The sequence below is a fragment of the Microtus pennsylvanicus genome, chromosome 11 (assembly GCF_037038515.1).
Source record: "Microtus pennsylvanicus isolate mMicPen1 chromosome 11, mMicPen1.hap1, whole genome shotgun sequence".
NCBI classification, from domain to species: Eukaryota; Metazoa; Chordata; class Mammalia; order Rodentia; family Cricetidae; genus Microtus; species Microtus pennsylvanicus.
Genome location: NC_134589.1, coordinates 100,401,951 through 100,422,024, shown reverse-complemented (window position 1 = coordinate 100,422,024; position 20,074 = coordinate 100,401,951). Strand labels below are relative to the sequence as shown.

At 46.0% G+C, this 20,074-nt stretch overlaps 1 protein-coding gene across 3 annotated transcripts in view; it reads right to left on the bottom strand.

Moving 5' to 3' along the window:
* Snx29 (sorting nexin 29) overlaps positions 1-20,074 on the bottom strand; it is a 420,267-nt gene that overhangs the window by 239,975 nt on the left and 160,218 nt on the right. For all 3 annotated transcript variants that reach the window (XM_075942055.1, XM_075942056.1, XM_075942057.1), the window contains one exon: positions 7,565-7,647. In XM_075942055.1, the coding sequence (XP_075798170.1) occupies positions 7,565-7,647 (83 nt within the window). The remainder of the gene's footprint in view (positions 1-7,564; positions 7,648-20,074) is intronic.

Sequence of the window (20,074 nt, the reverse complement as noted above, 5' to 3'; positions counted from 1 at the left end):
AGAGTGGTGTTTCAAAACCAAAGTGGCATTTAACAAAACAAGCCAGGGAGAGGCTGACTGACAGGCTGCAGACACCAGTCAAACTGGCAAATATGGAGGGGGTGAGCATGCTAAAGAAGGACCTTTGTTTCTTACAAATCATAAAAAGGAGCAAAACCCAATGGATCCTGGATATTTCCAGGCAACTGTTTCTGCTGTGATTTGGGAGAGGAAAGTATCCTGCTGGGGCTGAATTCAATACAGCAAATAAAATATCACCCTCTCCCCGGTCACCAGGACACTTAGGTAGGTCACTTCTGAAAGTAGGAGCTGGATTCCTCTGCAACTATGACCATGAGTCTTTGCTGAAAATTTTCCCTAACGTAGTGGCACAAAAAGTGGCTTGGAGCAAGGTCCCACCCCTCACAAACAACTTCCATCAGACACCCCAAACCTACCAGAGGCAAGGATGCTGGCTGGCCTTCCCATCTCTTTCTTCCACCTGCCAGGAATATGGATGTGATGGCAGAGCCGCAGCCACCTGACAGGTGACATGAGGCAGTCATAAAGAGTAAAAGACATGCATCAAGAATAAGAAGAGATGCAGCTGGAGTGCCCGTGGCCAGAAAATACCCACACTAGCCCAAGCTACTTCCAGACAGCTCATGCAAGAGAAAAACTATGGGAGCTACTGTGGTTTCAGTTTTCCTTTCGACACAGCCAAGCCTCGTCCAACCCAACATGGTATCCCAAAGCAAATGAAGGGCATGCTATGACAATGAGATCGAGATAATCCTACACACATCCCTCCAGCAAACATCTAACCTCCTAACAAAAATGCTGAGCATACCCACTGCAGAGTCAATTGAGGACCTGCTGCCATCCACCCTGACAGAATCTGTCCCTTTGTTTCTGAGCCTCCACATCGCCTGTGCTCAGCCCAGTCAGTGTGTTGCTGTGGGGCTACTCCCATCCCACGGGAGCCTGACTTGACCACATCCTAACTGCCCTCTGTTAAGCGACAAATCTCTCCACCGATGCAAATAATCCCAATCAGACCAAATCAGACCGAATTAGGAGATGTCCATGTTTAATGGCTGCCAGCACTCCTGGGTGGCCCCCCAGAAAAACATGGAGAGTAAAACAGAGAACCAGAAGACCATGGGAAACAGGGAGACCACCAGAGAGAAAAAAAGGGGAGACCACGTGTTCATTCTCTGGGGAGAGGGGGCAGTTTAAATAACCTGTGGGAATGGTCTTGACCTTCCCTGGGGAGGGGTCACCATTTGGAGGGTTTTCTTGGAGATGGAGTTTCTACTGAGGCAACTCTCAGGGTAGGGAGCTTATGCCAGGAGTTAGAGTGATGCCCCCAGCTAAACATTCCAGACTTTTTTGGATAAGGATGTTAGGGGCTGAGGTGATGCTTTTAACTAAACATTTTTAGACTCCTTGTATATATGGATGCCAGGGGGTGGGGTAAAGCTCCCGGCCAAACACCCTCTCCTACTTCACCAGGTCCCAGTGTTAAGTAAGGGATATATAGCATCTGAGGAGGGCCAGAGTTGGCCTGGCACATCTGATGGTACAACCCAGAGGGCATTTTCCATGACACTTTGAATTTTCAATTCAGTGATAGTGAGTTTGTGTCAACTTGACATGAACTAGAGTCGCCTGGGAAGAGAGACACTCAACAGAACTACCTTCACTAGATTGCCTGCAGGTATGTCTGCGGGGCATTTTCTTTTCTTTGTGTGGGGAGGAGGGAGCTCAAGACGGAGTTTCTCTATATATCCCTAGTTATCATGGAATCGCTCTGTAGACCAAGCTATCCTCGGACTCACAGAGATCTGCCTGCTTCTGCCTCCGCAATGCTGGGGTGTGCGCCACTATTGCGCAGCTTTTTCTTTATGGCTGATTAACATGGAAGGCCCAGCTCCTGCAGCAGGTAATCCTGGGTTATATAAGCAAGTCATGAAAAGTGAGCTAGGAAGCAGCACTGTTCCATGCATGGTCTCTCTTGCATCTCCTGCCTGCAGGTTCCCACTTGACTTCCTGCTCCGACGTCACTCAGTGATGGACATGGAAGTGTAAGCCAAATCAACCATTTCTTCCCCAAGTGGCTTTTGGGCAGTGTTTTATCACAGCAGCAGAAATCTAACTATAATAAATCCTTTTTTAATAAAATCTGAAATATGTATGGAAAAAATATAAAGGTGTTAATCCTCAGAGGTGAATATGGAGAGTATTAGCTATATTACTCTCTAGGCCTTTCCAATAAATTCAATCTAAAGAAAAAAAAAGCAACCCTTTGATGTCTGGGAACAGAATTCAGTAAAATGCAAGGAGTGCAGTGGCACACGCTTGTAATTCCAGCACTGAGGAAGCCGGAGCAGGAGGCTCCCCAGGGCTTACGTGTCAGTCAGTCTAACCAAATCAGCTCTATTTCAATGAGAGAGCCTTTCTCAAAAACTAAGGCGGATGGCAGGTGATGTGGGTCAGCAGGTAAGGACACTTGCTGAGCAAGCCTGGCAACTGGCGCTCCATCCTTGGAACTCGCATGAAGATGAAAGGGAATAACTGACTCTACAAAACTGTGCTCTGACCTCCACACATGTCAAGGCACACACCCCACACCTATACACAAAGTAATAACAAAGGTTTAACAATAAAGCAGAGTGCACACATATATCAACCCTTTAAGTGGATGTGCCACTTGGAGACTAAGGCAAAAGGATCAGTTGAACCCAGATTCACAATCAGCATAGGCGATTACAATATAGTATCACCCCTTTCTCTCTGTCTCTGTCTCTCTGTCTGTCTGTCTCTGTGTGTGTGTGTGTCTGTCTCTCTGTCTGTGTGTCTGTCTGTCTGTCTGTCTGTGTATATTCTCTGATCCATGGCAGCTGCTAGGACTTCAACACTTCAGGCAGGCACTAGAACCACTTTCCTGGGTTTTATTTACAAGACAGAAAGCTATTTCCTCACCCAGATACTATTTTATCAGGATAATGGCTGCAAAGCTTTCAGAGAGGTTCACTATACAATTATCACCATAATCGCTCACCTTTTACAAACTAATAGACAGGTGTCTGCTAATTTGTCTTGACCCTTAACTTGGATCTTCAAAACATCGCCAACCCTATTTATAATGAAAATTGTCTGCTATTTGACGTGTCCCATCACTTGTTCCATGCACACAAGTCCAGAAAGTCACTGTTATTATCTTCAGCCCCCAAATTAACATCAGAAACTTTGAAATAACTTCCAGCAAGAACACAGCCATTAAATGCAACCAGTGCAGAGATTCAAGCCACAGCCCTCAGGCTGCCTTGCCTTTCTCAAGGATCATGATTTCTCCAGGTTCCCTCCCCAGTGGTATCTCTTTACCAAGGGAAGAGAAGGATTCTCAGGAGGAGGAAAGGGCATGACTACGCTACACTCACCAACACCCATAGCAAGCATGTCTGCTCAAACATCATGCTAAGAAGTGTTGAGCTGAAGGGTCTGATGTCTGCTCTAGGAGGTCTCCTACCCTGTTTCCCACTAGACAGACAGCACACAACTAGTTCAGGCTATCCAGAAAGAGGATGCCCTCCCCCTTTCATGTCTTTTTCTCAGAACAAAGCTGAATAGTAAGGTGAAACAGCAGAGCAGCCTACCCAAGCAGATTATACGCCCTGACCAGCACTTCAGCGAGCTCAGCACACAACATCCAGGCTGGGGACCCATACATCTCATGATCTAGAAGCCGATCAAACTTGGAGGAAAAGAATAAGTGCTGGACCTAGTAGGTGAGAGCAGGAATCTTTGTTTTGTTTTTGTTTGTTTGTTTTTCAAGACAGGGTTTCTCTGTGTAGCACTGGCTGTCCTGAGACTTGTTCTGTAGACCAGGCTGGCCTCAAACTTACAGAGATCCACCTGACTCTGACTCCCAAGTGCTGGGATTAAAGGTGTGCACCACCACCACCAGCTACAGGCAGAAATCTTGATTCCTACTTTCTGGACAGTGGCAATGATGGTTATTTTTATGTCTCAATGGTGACTGACAATATGACTGGAAACTGGAATGCAAATATTGATCAAATACTAATCTAAATTTCAACTGTGAATGTCTTTGTCAGCCTGTATAGTATAACTGGATTTCACCCAGTCAAAGGCCTTAAGGTGGAAGAAAAGAGAAGGTCTATGAAAAAGATGCATCAGAGGATTCGAGGTCAGCTGTGACATCAACTCTTCCCAGGTGTCTAGTCTGCAGGACACATCACAGATGATGGAGCTAAAGAACTTCCACAACCACATGAGCCAGTTTCCTAAAATAATCCCTGCATACACACACAGTCAGTATGTATCCCTGTGGAACCCTGGTGTGTGTGTGTGTGCGTGCATGTGTGTGCGTGTGTGCGTGTGTGTGTGCGTGTGTGCGTGTGTGTGTGCGTGTGTGTGCATGTGTATGCGTGTGTGTGTGCGTGTGTGTGTGTGTGCGTGTGTGTGTGTGCGTGCGTGCGTGCGTGCGTGTGTGTGTGTGTGTGTGTGTGTGCATCCACCTTTGGGGCTTTGGCTCTATGTGGGTACGGAATGACAACGGCACCAGGGGAAGACCCTGGCTGAGGGTTTAACTATCTATCGATATTTGACCTAAGAACTCCTCACTGCCCTAGAGATTACCAAGTTAGCTAGTCTGGCTGGCTAATAAGACTGAGGAATCCCCTTGTCCATGGCTGGATTTCAAGTGTATGCCACCACAACCAGCTCTGTAAGTCAGGGTCTAGGCACTGAGCTCAGATCCTCAAGCTCACGGGGCACTTCCTCACAGAGCATGGCCCCAGCTCCCAGGCCATATACACATCTTGGTGCAGGACTTGAGCAACATGCCAGAGGCGAAATCAAAAGCATGGGGAGTCAACGCCTGCTTTCTAGTCATACACGAAACTGTTTGACACTGGTTCCCTGCAGAGAGGCAGGACCTCCTTAACCACAGAGTTGGCATTATGCCTGATTGTCAAGCTGGTTCCTGGGGGATAGGTGGCACTTGTACCACCGCTGTAACAATGCAGGATGAACACAAAGGTGACATCAGAACAAGAGCTGAAGCAAAGGCAGGGACAAGCTTTCACAGACCTCTGTCCCGGCCAGGAAATGCAGTGTCAGTGGAGCCACCAAAGGCTTCCTAACAAGTGAGGAGGACACCCCAAATTCTACTCCACATTCCGTCTTCACAGAAACAGGAGGAGAGTGGAAACTTTGATTTGTACCTGTAAATTTAAAGGTTGTTGACACTATATTTTAAAAGTTAATATCATGTTGTTTATTTTTAAAACCTGGAGGAATGTGTCCATAACAAGAACATAAGGACAAAGGTGAAAGTCCCGGGAGAGCCCTGAGGACTACTGCCAACTGCAAAGCTCAGGAGCTAAAAAGATTCCCAGTCTCTTCCCTCTAGTGAGCTGTCTAAGTCAGTGTTGACAAGGACTAAAAGACACTTTATGCTTACGCTATGAAAATGTGTTCTCAGTTCCCTCCTATAACTCAGGAATTCAGACATTGCTGTGTCTATCCCTGATACCAGAAGCCAGGGGCCATCGTTAATCCGATGGCAAAGCAGCCTTCCTTCAGGTTCCATGAGCCTGCAGGCACCAGGGCCAGGCAGTGAAGAGGTGGAGAGTAGGGCTAGAGCAGGAGCCCCGACCTCTCAGGAGGATCAGAGCTTGGGAAGAAAGCTGCTATGCACATCAACACACACGCTTATGGAGCATCACGTGAGTATTCATTACGTACCTACACGTGTGTAATTTGCAATGCCAAAACCAGTGGAAAAGACCGGATGCTAGGAACAGTGTCTCGCTATAAAGCTCAGGTTAGCTTTGAACTAACAAACTTTTGGCCCTAGTTTTGAGTGTAAGGCTTTCTTCATGGTGCTGGCACATTGTGGCTGGTGCTCCTTGATAATTGTGGCTAAAAGGAGAGAACCGCAGGACGCCATAAGCAGCAACAGGGCAGCTGATGTGTGCCCACTACTGAGCTCAGCCCTGAGCATCCACAATGTGAGAGGACGTGTTGGAGAGCGCGGAACACGGCTGCCACTACTTGTCATCTCACTGCAAGTCAGTGCCTGCTGAAAAGGCTTACACCAGCTCTGCTTCAGAGCACTCAGGCTGCCGTGTAAGAAATGGAACTTCTGCTGCAATCTGTACACCACAGGCTCTGCTTGTGCGTTTGGGGAAAGTGCTCCAAAACTCCTGGCTCAGAAATGCATCTCAGAGTGCTGTGCTTTCTAAAAGCAAGCCCAAGGGCTGGGGCAATGGTGCAGCTGGAAAAGTGCCTGCCATGCACGCACGAGGATCTGGCATCCCCAGCAGCTGTGTCAAAAAAAACCTGGCACCATGATATGTGCTTGTAACCCAGGTTCAGTGAGATACCATGACTCTAATAATAAACACCATAGAGATTGGCCTCTGGCCTCCATATGCAAATGCTGTAGGTCCATAAGCATAGGAGGATACTAGCTGGAAAGACAGGGATTTTCAGGAGTGAGAGGGTAAGAGAGAGGAGCAAGAGTGAATACGATCCCGATACATTGCACATATGCATAAAACTGTCAAAGTTAAAATATTAAATAATACCAACAGCCAAGCATTACCTATTGGCTATTCACATCAACTCAAGTGGCAGGGAAGCCTGTCCCTGCAATGGGCAGATACTCCCTGGGTAAACTTTGTAAATTCTCAAGGCAAGTTTCCATTCAGGCCATAAGTTTCTTTCCTTAATGACCCTAATGGCTTTAAGGGCCATTCATTCCCAATGCTATAGTAGAAGAGTAGCTGGGCCCCACCCAAAAAAAAAACCTCACCCAATCCCTGAGTTTGAGCTTCCAAGATCAGGCCACATAATTCCTCCAATCCCATGTAACCTGGAAACTCCCCCCTCCCTGCAAGAAACCCAATATAAACCCTATGTTCTGCTCAGTTCTCTGCTGTTTCTCGCCTGAACAGAGGCAGCCACCCTCCTGGTTCTTTCCCTCCCAATAAATCTCATGTGTGCTGTTTGTTGTACGCTGTGACTTTGTGGTATTCCTTGGCTCCCGACTGCCAGGATGCATCTCCATCCGAGCTGTACCATTTACATTACCCAGTACCTGTCCTGTGCCAATCCTTACGCTACTATACCTCGTGCCTCGCAAAGCAGGTATGCCAACTACCCCATTTTACATATGAGAAAACTGATAGGGACATTAAAAAACTACAAGAGGGGTCAGATTGCAGCCCGGCAACTCTAAGTCCCGGGAGGTCTGGTTCTTCACCCTGCCTACTCTCTGCTGCTTACATCCCTGGTCTCATGCGAATCAGCCATTCCAGAAGGCTCACAATAATCCACCTAAAGTCCATAAAAGTGCCCAAATCATACAACTGTTGCTAAGTCTAGTGAGCCGTAGTTTTCATTTAGCAAAGATACACAGCAGGGTTTTCTGTCTTACTCTGTTTTCTGGAACCCCACCAGCACCGTTTTTTCTACTCAGCGGAGTATGTGTTCATCCACTCCTGGAGCCTGCCCATCCAATAGTCAGTCCCTCCCCCATGCTCCACCTCACCTTCTGCTGTTTGACCTTCTCTTTTCAGCATCTGGACAGCTCCTACATATTTCTTCAGCTGGACTTTGAGCACCTCGTTTTCTCTGCAGGTATAAGAATGTTTAAAAAAAAAAACAAATTTAAAAACTGACACTTTCCACCCTAAGCAGGGGAGGGATCTGTGTGAGGAAAAGACACAGCTGTGTCTTGTCAATGCTAATGTGCTGTCCTGTATCACAGCACTGAAAATGACGGGGCATACTTCTGGGGCTTTCTTTTGGGAATGTTGGTGAATGTCAACTGGTCCCTGTGCCTACAGACTTGGAATGCGAGCATATGCTATGTGAACCCACCAAACTACTAGGTGCCATTCTGGGTCAGGCCCTTGATAGAGTTTTCTCCAATGGCAGGCACACACTACACACAATTCACCTGCACCAACTACTATGTGTTGCATGACTTGTGTAATGCTAAGTGTTTATATATAATCCCAGGAACTAGCACAACTTCTACTTTGGGACACCAGGGGGAAAACCATGACCAAATCCATCCCCAACCCCATTGTCTTACAATGTAGACACACACTGGGCTATAACCACACCCTACTTCCCAAATCCATTCCCCAGGTACACTGGCTGGTCATGTGACATGAAGCTCCAGAAAAAGAACCTGACATTTCATTACCATCAACCATATATAGCTTAGCCCTTGAACATGTCAGCTCACCAAATCACACATGCATGCATTCATCCATTATATCTATCATATATATCACATAGTTTGGACCCATGTAAGCTCACTGAACCACATACAAGCACTTTCTTCCACCCAACATTTGTGGAAAAATCACAATGGACCTGGACTTGTGGCAGTCTCCCAGTTCGGTAAGAGAGGAGTTTTGACAGATAATGTCTCTGAACAAGATCATGGCCAAGGTCGCCAGTAACCCCCAGGTCTCTCTGTCTCAAGACAGACTTTCCTGTGTCCTTCTAGAGACCAAGGTTTAGTCTCTCACCAGCTATACCACAAGAGGCTCCTTGCCCACATTCTACTTCTCCCTTTCAATTCCCACCCCAGGTCTCCAGTGTATTGTTAAACACACTCAAATGTTCTGTCTTCACAATAAAAAGGGCTCAAACCAGATTTCTTCTATGACTATACAAATAAAGACTCACTGCAAAATATCCCAACAGTTAGGACACATTTAAGAAGGGGCACTTAGATGAAAACACAGCACCTTGAAAGAAAGCCCAGCAACACTCTCCTCTCTCCTGTCACACTCAGGGCATGTGCTTTATGGAAGAAAAACACATGTTCCCTTAACAGTTTTGGCTAGAAGGAAATCATGTTCCTTGTCATTTTCTCCAGCTCTCCCTGCTCCAGGGAAAATAGCAAACCTGGTGTGCACTGCCATGCCCTACAGCATGCACAGCTAACCACTACAAACCACGCACACTCCTACAGAGTCCAGCGTATGGTGCAGGACCACAGTGTACACTTTCTGCAACCAAGCTGTGTTCTTCAACTGCACCACAGCAAGCACTAACTCAGACTATTGACAGAAATAGGTTCCTTGGTGTAATGCTATACACATATTTAGCTGTGTGTTTCCAGTGCCCCACATCACAATGCAGTCTATAAAGACAGCACTTCCCTTTGGGGACAGAGAACATAAGGGTCAAATCCAGGAAGCACCAGGTGCTTAGGAATTGCCATGGTGAACATATCAGCTCACTGGATGGATATCTTCGGCAGCTGACAGTTTAATCCAGCCGGCTTTGCCCTGGTGGGAAATTAACACTTTCACACCTCTGGGGCCTGAAAAATCTCAAGTGAGAATGTGTTCTTACTTTTTTTGGAAAGGATAAAGGCCTGGTGTGCTGGCCAGGGGTGTGCTGGCCACTGATCCCTAGGAACAACCAAACTGAGTTATTGTTTTAAATTTTTATTTTGAAATAGCTAAAGATTTGCAGAAAGTTAGAAGACAGCAAGAGGCCCTGCACAGCCTTGGCCCAACTTTTCCCAGTGGGTACACCTTACATAGCCACAGGGAAGATGCCATCACACCCAGATACCCACTAGGAACACAGAGTATGGTGAGACCATCTTCATTATTCTAACTAGCCTTGAACATGAGGTGAGCCCTGAGCCTTTGCCTCCTGAGTATTGGAACCACACACGCAGCTCATAGTGTGACTCTGAAGAGAGACAGAGACTTCAGTGACCATAGCAGTCAGACAGGTTGTGCCAGTAAAAGAAGCCAGGTAGGTTTTAGGGACTCAGGGAAGGTGGCAATCAAAGGAGTTCTTGCCACTGATGTCCTCCACAGGCCTGGCTCTATTGAGAGGTAGTGGAAATTAGCATCTAGGGCAGTGGTTCTCAACTGTCCTAACGTTGGGATCCTTTAATATAGTTCCTCGTGTGTGGTGTCCCCATCCCCAAAATTATTTAACCACTACTTCATAACTGTAATCTTACTACAGTTATGAATTATAATGTAAATATATGACATGCAACCCCTGTAAAAAGTTCATTCAACCCCCAAGGGGTAGAGATCCACAGTAGAGACCCATTGACCTAGCAGGTCTTCATCACTAGCTGAGTGCCCTTGAAGGAGACAGTGGGACCTGGCAGCCCCACCCCATCTGTCCTCTTCCTCTTCTCTTGGCCCTACAGTGACCGACTTTGCCCCACCAGGGAATGGTTCCTCACTACAGATTCAAAAGCAGCCAAAAAACCATGGACTAAAGCCTAACAGAACTGTGAGACCGAACACCTTTTTCTCTTCTTTGCTGACTGTCTCGGCTTTTTGTGACAGTCACAGAAATCTGGCTCATTTAAAAGGTGCCTTTTCTGCTTTTTCTTTCTTCTTTTAAACTTCACATATCACTAGCCCAGGAAAACAATTCTCATAGTTTGGACAACTAATTAGCAAAAAAAATTTAAAAAACTGAATAATTTAAAATTTTTATAACATTTAATTATTTACTTGTGTGTTTGTAGATGTGTGAGGGCACACACCGACATTGGACATCACCAGCTACTCCCTGAGCTATCGTGTCCGTCAAAAGGAAGGCCTTACCTTGTAGTCAGAGAAGTCATTCAGAATGCATATTCTGCTCACTACATAATCCATATTACGATTATAATATATTAATACCTGACACTTGACTACCAGTGGCACTGAAGTGCATTAATGCCAGCCATCCTGGGGTTCGAATCTCAGCTCCTGCTCTTACCAGTTCTCAGACCCTTAGCTTAGCGGTGACAGCGACCTCAGCTCCTGCTCTCACACACTTAGCAATGACAGTGACAACAGCTCTCCCCCATTTTCACTTGTCGCTCACTGGCTGTCAAGTGATAATTCAAGTGGTTCATAAATGTCTCACCCTGTTAACAACTGTAACATTTGCTTCCTGGGGTCAACTGGACTTCACTCCCTCTAGTGGCACAAGTGTCACGTGTCACTTCTGGGATCAATTACAAGAAGACTACAACAGTATCTTTCTCTAAAAGGTTCCCATCTCTTATTCCCAGCCAGCATGTGAGAAGCCACAGAGCAGAAAAGAGGCCACCTGGCAGCTTCGTGAGTGAGCCTGGAAGAACTCCTTACAGCCCCATCAAGCCTTGAGTAGTGACTAAAACTCCAACCAGCACTCTGGTTAACCTCACATGACCCTGGCTAGAAGGACCAGCTAAGCCCTCCCCAGGCCTCTGACCCTCTGAAACGATGAGGAATTGGGAAAGGCAGTACCTAGATTGAACCTAGGATCTCAGATGCCAGGTGAGCATGTTACCGCTAAGCACAAGCTACAGTCCAGCCTAATTAACTAAATTTAAACTGATCCAAGCAACTGTGTGCATTCATTCACTTTATCCCTATGGTAATCCTATGAGGCATTTTTACTCCTGATGCTGAGCCTAGGAGCGGAATATAGGAAACAGAGGTAAGACTTTCAGAGGTCAAATAGCTTGCCCAAGGAGGCTGAAGAGATGGCTCGGAGGTTAAGAGCAGCGTTCAATTCCCAGCAACCACATGGTGGCTCACAACCATCTATAATGAGATCTGGTGCCCTCTTCTGGCCTGCAGGAATACATGCAGACAAAACACCATATATATATATATATATATATATATATATATATTAAAAGTCTTTTTTAAAAAATAGCTTGCCCAAGGTAATAAACTTTCTCTGACCTCCACCCTTCGTTAAAGTGAAGATCAAAGCGCTATTTCCATCAAGCTGAGCACAGCGGAGGCCCTCTCTGCACCTCACTTCACTTCCCTAAATAGCAGAACTCAAGCTCTGAGGATTGGCACAGCATGCACAATTCTTCCAACAACCACTTCTCTGGACTTCACACGGGTGCTGAGCATCATCAGACACATGATGTATGGGCACAGGACAGAATCACAGAGGTGGGATTCACAAAAGAGCTGTAACTTTACAGGTCAGCAAACAGGTAGCGGAGTTCCAGACCACACCGCATCTTATAAAAATGAAGGGGGGTGGGAAGGAGGGAACAGGGTGGTGGAATGTTTTATAGAGGGTCTACAGGGCTGTTCTGAAGCTGACAAACCTGAAGGAGGTTTAAGATTCCTGCTTCCAGAATCAGGATGAAGGACAGGGTGCAAGTAAGTCACCTGCACAGCTGTTAAAATGCAAATTTGATTCAGAGCAAGGGAGCAGAGCCTGGAAACCTGCGTTTTTAAGACCCAAGACTAGACCAGAGGGAAGGGCTGGGAAAGCCCCAGGAAGCTGGAGAGACTAGAACCAGGCACAAGTCATGAATACCCCTGAGACAGGGCAAGGACCGAGAGCACCCAGGGGATGGTGTGGGGGACACAGGGGCCTTCTAGAAGGCAGCCATTGCAGTCAACCAGCCAAGAAATGATGGTGGTCAGGACTGGAAGGCCTGGCAAGTAGCCACAGAGGAGGAGAGAAATCCACAGCATTTCTACAGGAGTCCAGGCTGCCAGCCCTGATCCGCCTGCTGGCCACCCTGCAGTTTCCTTTGAAAGCTCAGGGAAGATGTAAATCATGGAGTAGGCGGCAGCAAGTGCTTCTCCAACAGCTTCCAGTGACTGCAGTAATTAATGTGCGCAAGTCAAGGCAATTATGCCTGTGGATGTCAGAATAAACAACCAGCAGCCCCAGACAGCACCATTCAAACGATAATTACTCAAAACAAAACCAACGAACCTGTTAAGTGCATTTGGTAATTCACAGGCATCAAAACACCACCTTAAGACACACCTACAAAACTCTGTTCTCCTGGGCCGGTGAAAGCTTGGGCTAGGGTACCTCAACTCTACTAGCCACTGATACTCAGTAAACACAGCATCTAGCTACACCAAACTTCTAGAAGATGATCTCATAAAGCCATGAGAACTACCTAAAGAAGGTAGTAATGGACCAGCCTGCCTCCATTTTGGGATTAAAAGCCATCTATAGGAAAGACAAACTAAGCTTATTGCTCTTTATAATTAAATCTCTGTTTCCCAAGGATTGGGCTTAACTAAAAATGGTTCTGCACTGCCTGTTCCAGGAAAGAGCAACCATGCTTTGTTCAAACCATCATTTTGGTCACCTGTTGTTGTGACCACCTTAAGACTACCTTGCAACCACATCTTTGTTTCAAAAAGCTGTAATGACCACCTTGTTATGTCCTGCTTCTGTAACCCAGCCTACTGTACCCACCAAATCTCCCACCTGGAAGCCCCCACACACACACTGAGCTAGAGAAAACTTGTCTGCCTCACATCTAGTGCAAGCCTCTGGAACCCCACCTTAGGGAGAGGTGGCCTGTGCACATGAACAAAACAGCTGGCTTTGATTAATTTGGCCACAATGGTTTGTGTCAGCGATCTTTCTCCTTCCAGTTTTGGGGTTAACAGCAGGAACAAAAGGTTTAAACAAAAAATCAGGTCATAAAACAAAAGTTTAATGGTATTGAAAACAACTCCTAAAGGCTCAAGATCACTATAAAATGTACTATCAAAGCTAACTGTATATCTCCTAGTCTCCTCCTACCCTCCCCTCTTGTGGAGGCTTTCTACCCTAGAGTCTACTGTTACTCTAATGTAACACATGTTTGTAGTTCTCTACAGAACACTGCTGCAGTCCAAGTTCCTACAACAAACAAGGGCTGCTGTAGGAGAAGGGCTATGGAGGCTTTGTCAATACTCACAGACTTAAGTGCTCAAAGAGAAGCTACATAATTTCCCTAGCAAATGACAAGAGCTAGGATTCAAACCTTGTAGTGGGATTCCAGAGTCAGAAGGGGACCAACCAGTCTTCCACACTGCCTTTATACTACAAAGAACAGTTCTGAGGGTCAAGGATTCCCACCAGGCTCCACGGTAGTGAGAAGATCACCGGCAATATAGGAAGCTACTACACCTTCCTCCATAAATGTACTCTTCAGGTTGGACCCTCACATTTCCTGTCTTGCAGCTGTCAGGGATTCCAGGGATGCTGAGCCAATCATCCAGTTCAATCCCTACACTGCTGTAGAGTTTAACTTACCACGGTCCCTTCCTGTGGCATGCCTTCTGACACCCTGTGTCATTATTACGGCTGACCTGATTTTCTGTCTGCGTTCAACACCTTGACAAACATCTATGAAGTGCCCAGATATCACCCCAGGAAAGATACTCAGAACAAGGACATCCAAGAATGGACCTGAGATGTCTGGATCTCAGCAATTCAACCCATCCAACTCCTGTGAGGAGTGGAGCAGGGCGCAGTGTCTTCTCTTCCTGAACTATTCAGTTCTGAGGCCAGTAGTGGCAAATCACTTAAAGGAGAACTGATCAAATAGCCAAATGTAGCTGGGTAATGGTGGCCTATGCATTTAATCCCAGCACTCAGGAAGCAGAAACAGGTCAGTCTCTGAGTTTGAGGCCAGCCTGGTCAACAGAGCGAGCTCCAGTTTAGCCATAGCTACACAGAGAAAACCTGCCTCAAAAGAAAAAAAGAAAAAATAATAATTAAAAGAATAACCAAATTCATCAGACAAATTTATTCAGGAGCCAGACTCTTGCTACTGAAGAAATATGTAAGGGAAAACTGGGAAGGTCAAAATTCAAGAGATTGCTTTGACCTCATGTCCCTAAGGAACACAGTAGCACCCCCACTGGGCAAAGCTGGGGCAATCTGACCACTGAAATAGTGAAAGAAATTACTTATGAGATAGTGAATGAAACAGAAATGGTTAATATAAAAATTAACAAATGAAAAATTAATTACAGAAGAATATCCATAGCTCCAAAATCTTCCTCACAAAATACCGTTTGCAAAGGGGCAAAGGGCAGCTTCAGCAGAGCACTTGAACTGAGTGTGGATGTTAAGCTCTTCGGAGACAGGAGGAAGTGCAACACCACCTAGAGAGGTGTGCAGAGGACCTGACTCACCTAAATGATAACCCTACAAAAGATGCACAAACTGAATCTAATCATGAGGAGACAACAAATAAAAGCAGCAGGACATTTTGCAAAGTAAACAGGTGTCATCTTTTAAAATGTCAAGGTCATAAGGGTGAAGGCTAAGGAGATATAACTATTGTACACAACGATGACGGGTCAGTCACTCTGGTGTCCATTATTCTTCAGGCCAGGAAACGTCTAGGACAAATGGTGAGGGCGGGCACGGCATGAGGCTATGAGCAGCCAAGTGTGAGTGTTGGCTTCTGACTGCCGCCCCTGCACTGCAGTGCCAAGGAGAAGGCCCTGCCCGTGGGACGCACACGTTAGTGTATGAAGGACAAAGTTAGAAGGAGAAAGCAGATTCCCAGACCCCTCTCGGGAATCACATCCCCTGGAGTAGGACCTGGAGTCTGCACTTTAATAAACCACCAGGGCACTCTGCCATCCACTCACAGCACTGTGCTGTTCTGCCATACCATGGTGGTGACAGAGACCCAGCAGGAGCAATGCTCTTCTTCAACTGCTGCCCCCAACACAGTAGGGCCTGCTCAGACGTAAGAAGTTTTGGGCCAATTCCTTTTCTCTCCAGTTCCCTCAAATAAGACAACATCCAAGGGCTGCCAGGGGATTTGAACTTCTCCCGCTGCTCTGTGGCTAGAGATATGTAACAGTTCCTCCAGTTTGGGGATACTGGGGAGAGCCATCTCCCTATCGTTCCTATAAACTCCACGTGGTAAATTCTACTCAGAATGTCATGCTGGGGCCTACATCTCAGATCCCAGGCAAGGAAACAGACCAAAAGGTTCCAGGAACAGATAGAGGTAATGAATGGCCAAAGACACACCTCGGAATATCCTGAGCACAATGGGAAAACCACAGGCTCTCTCAGCTCAAGAGCTGAAACCATACTTCACTTACTTCCAGCCCCCAGAAGTCACTTACTAAAGGCATTCAGATAGCAACCTGGCAGCTGACTTCTTACTTCAGGCAAGACCATGTGAATGCTGGTCTTCTTTCTGTGTCCCCTTGGCCATGTAAATAAGAATCAACATATCACTTTCATTCATAATGGTACCGCACTGGTACTCACTTCCCATTGTTATATCCATACTGCATTCATGATAATACCGTACTGGCGCTTACTTCCTTATGTTATATCCATACTTATAATAGTATTGCACCGGTGCTCACTTCCTGTCACACTTTAGTCAAAGTGTTCAAGGACAAAACATCATGATGCTTGCTTTTAACTTAACTACAAGCACTAAAAAAGAGCTTATGTATATAAATAAAATAGAGATATGTAGACAGATAAATGTGTCCCAAAGATACTTTACTATCTTTATGATTATTCTATAAGTCTAAAATTACTACACAACATAAAATTTAAAAAATATATTCCTTGACTCAGAATATGGCTTAGTTTGTAAAGGGCTTGCACACAAGCAGAAGGATGTGCTTCAGTCCCCAGAGTAACACAAAAAGCTGGTTGTGGGAGCAGGCACCTGCAACCCCAGGAGCGGGAAGGCAGAGACAGGTAGACCCCAGAAGTTTGCTGTCCAGCCATTCTACCCAAATCAGTGAGCTCCTGGCTCAGTGATATGGAGACCCCTGATATGACCCTCAGGCTTCCACACACATGCACACTGAAGCTCACAAACACAGCTCCCTTGGGGAAAGAAACACCACCGCTCCCACCGCTCCCATCGCTACCACCGCTACCACCGCTACCCCTCTTGCTCCTAAAAAGGAGGTTTATAACAATGGTTTAAACAGAAGAACTTGGAGATGAATGGAATATCTTATAATATACTAAAAAGGATGTTTGCTTGGCAAATATAAGCACAGAGTAACAAACTTTAGGTAGAGTCAGGGAATACGACCCATGTTCAAAGCTCTATGACAATACAGGCTGAACCATTCTAACAGAACCTGGAAACCCTACGTAGCAATTGGGAGGTTGGATTGCCCTTCTTATTTTGCAACCTGCACTTGAGAAATGGGGAAAGGAACAGCAGGCTGGGGATGCAGGCTTTTGTAGGTGTTGGTACTGGTGCAGTGTGGGCAGACTGAGACACAGTGTCTGAATAACAAGCCTCTTGAGACCACAGGCAGCAGACTGGACTGTGAATGAAGGAAGAATTTTAAAACAGTAACCATAACAAGATGCAACAAATGAGGCCACAAAGCAAAGACACAGAAATGCCACAGAAGAGAGAAGATTATTACAGCTCATGAATTGGAACTGTGGACTAAAGGTTCCCAGGCTTAAGGAAGCCTCAGACAGAGCATGGAGTTTCCAAGTAGGTGCAAACAATTCAAGGCTACTTCACTTAAAGGTCTAGGTTCCTCCTGAAAAAGCCAAGAGCAAGAATTGCCTTGGAAGCCTTGCAATGACCCTGGGTCAGTGCAAAGTGACTGCTGCCCTTTAGACAAGGAAAGTGCTTCCCACAGTTCCTCCAAACACTTCCTTTATCTCTCACACTCAGGCAGTGCCTCACTTCTGTTAGACCTGGTCTATGGGCATTCCAGTCTGGGATGCCTACTGTACAAACTCTGCAGTAAGACAAGTTCCACGAACAGCACTGGGCTTGGAATTTCAGGAGTAAAACATGGGCTTTGGTATAAAATTAGGTTACCACAGAACCTTAGATACAAGTTCATGCTGACACTGCCCTGCGATGGCTTGGGGCTGAGACACTACAGCCTAAGCGACTACAGCGTGGCCACTCACTACACTGCTCCAAAGTCAGCCCCAGGAAGCTAACCAAGTGAGTCACACTTCTAAGGAAACTATTATTTTCTTCTTGACAACTAATGACTGTAAGAACTGACACAGCAGAAATAAAACCAAACTCCTTCAGCAGTTTGTCACTAAATATTAGTCAGTACACAATTAGGCCCTTAACACTGCGCTCCCCTCTACCCCAAAACTTGAGGACAAATTATTGAAAAACTATAATAAATATTCCTACATAGAGAGGTGTGTGCTTCTGGACTCCAGGCTGACAGACTAAGGGTGGTGTGGGAGCACATTCTGGGGAGCTCCAGAGCAGTCACGTCTAAGTACAAGGAGCTCTAATCTTTGGTAACTGGCTGGCGCATTACCAGCTGCCTGTCTGCATTCCATTTACCCTCACTGGTAGCTTCCTGGCATTGTGCTTTGTCAGGTGGGATTATTATTAAGGGAGGATTTAAGAGTATTATTAAAAATGCCTATTTAGAAAGGGATTCTAGGAAGACAGCAATGACAGCAGAATTTTTCAATAACTCTAAATTCTTACATTAGAAAAAATAATAAAGGAGTAACACCAAAGCCCATGAATGGCGTTTCCAGCGGAACCAGAGGCGGAGCCCTCCATGCATACTTCCAAGTTTAAATAGGTCAAGGCAAACTCACAGCCACAGGCCTGGGCAGCACCTGTGCAGATGGATTCAAACACATAACCACTCTCAGCCCTGATGAGGGGTCCCCAAATCAGCTGGCCAGTGCAGGTAAGGTTGCAGCAGAACCAGAGGTTCTCCCTCTCCAAATAACAAAGTGGTGGTAACCCCCACTAGCCACAGTTCCCTCTCAAGACGGGTCACAGACTCTCTTACATGGCAATGGAGCCCCATGGAGGCGGGGGGGGGGGGAGGACACGACAGCAGAACAGTGAGCGGAGAAAGAATCCAGTGAGGGAGGAAGGCAAAGCCCAAGGTTCCAAGAAGCAAGTGGTCGGGTTCCTGGAAACGATACAGGAGGGTCCCCGTGCCTATAAGAGCAGGTGTAAGGTCAGCTGACTACAGTTGTTAGTCCCGGCTACACAGCAAGACTGACTTACAATGAGAAGAGGAAGAGAAAAAAGAGAAAAGGAAGAAGGAAGAAGAGAAGGGGGAACAGCATCAACAGGTAACCAAAAATACCCATGTAACTGTAAGCTTCTATTTCAAGACAACGGAAGCCACAGAAGAACAGTGCAAACCACAACTAGAAAAACTCAGTACCGAGGACAGAACATAGGAATGAAAACAGAGAAGGTGAAAACAAGCTGTCTCGATAAACTAGGAAGAAATGAAGTGATAAAAGAGAGATCTGCCACGAAGTGGTAAATGTCAAAGATCCAGCATTCAGAGACAGGAGCCTGAAGAGGAGACCATAGGAATGGTCACCCAACAGCGCTTCATGCAAGTGCCTTTGTCACAACAAACATCTGATCTTGCAGCCACAGAGCACAGGCTATACCCAGGAATACTGACATGAGGAACAATGACAGGATCTCAGGAGAAGACAATTCTGCAGTCAAGTGCTCTCTATGGAAGGGAAGTAAGACTAACCTCCTCCGATAGCACACTTCAAATGAATGCAGGGGCACACTTTACGGTGTGAGGATTGGGAGTCAGCAAAGTTGGCTTGAAATGGAGAGAACAGAAGCAGCACCAATGGGTAAGAACTCCAGGGAGGTCGCCGCGGGCTCCACTGCAGATACAACTACAGAACAAGCCTGAGGAAAGCAAAAAGCTTCGCTTCTCACGCATGGCAACAAGTGATGCAGCCACAGAGCACAAATATGACAAACTGTGTGCACCACGGCTGATGGTAAGGCAAGCACACACTGGCAATGTGCCCAGAAACGGCACCTAGAGGATAGGGAGGCATGTGCAAGACATGCTATCTGTCTAAGCAATCATTAGCATATTAGGACAGCAGATTTGATACTTTTCTCTGAGACTTTATAAATATCTACACACAGGGATATACATACATACATATTGTATAAGTGTGTATAAACATATACTTAATATAAAATCTTCCATGATTTCATCTTAAAATTCCAAATTCAGTATGATAAGGTTGTTTGCTTAACCACTTACATTGTGGCAAGTACCTTCACCCACCAACCCACGTTACCAGCCCAATCTTTTATGTATTTGCATATCTCTTCCCCTCATATAAGGACTACCAGAATGATATCATCAGGACATAATATACCAACACATTTGCTTTAAACCATAACACAGGTATTCTCAGAACAACAATACCAAGTCTCTGTGATAGCCAAGAACTCAAAACTGTTAGTGTGTCTGTCCTGCCACTTTACAAGGAGAAGAAAGCACCGCTC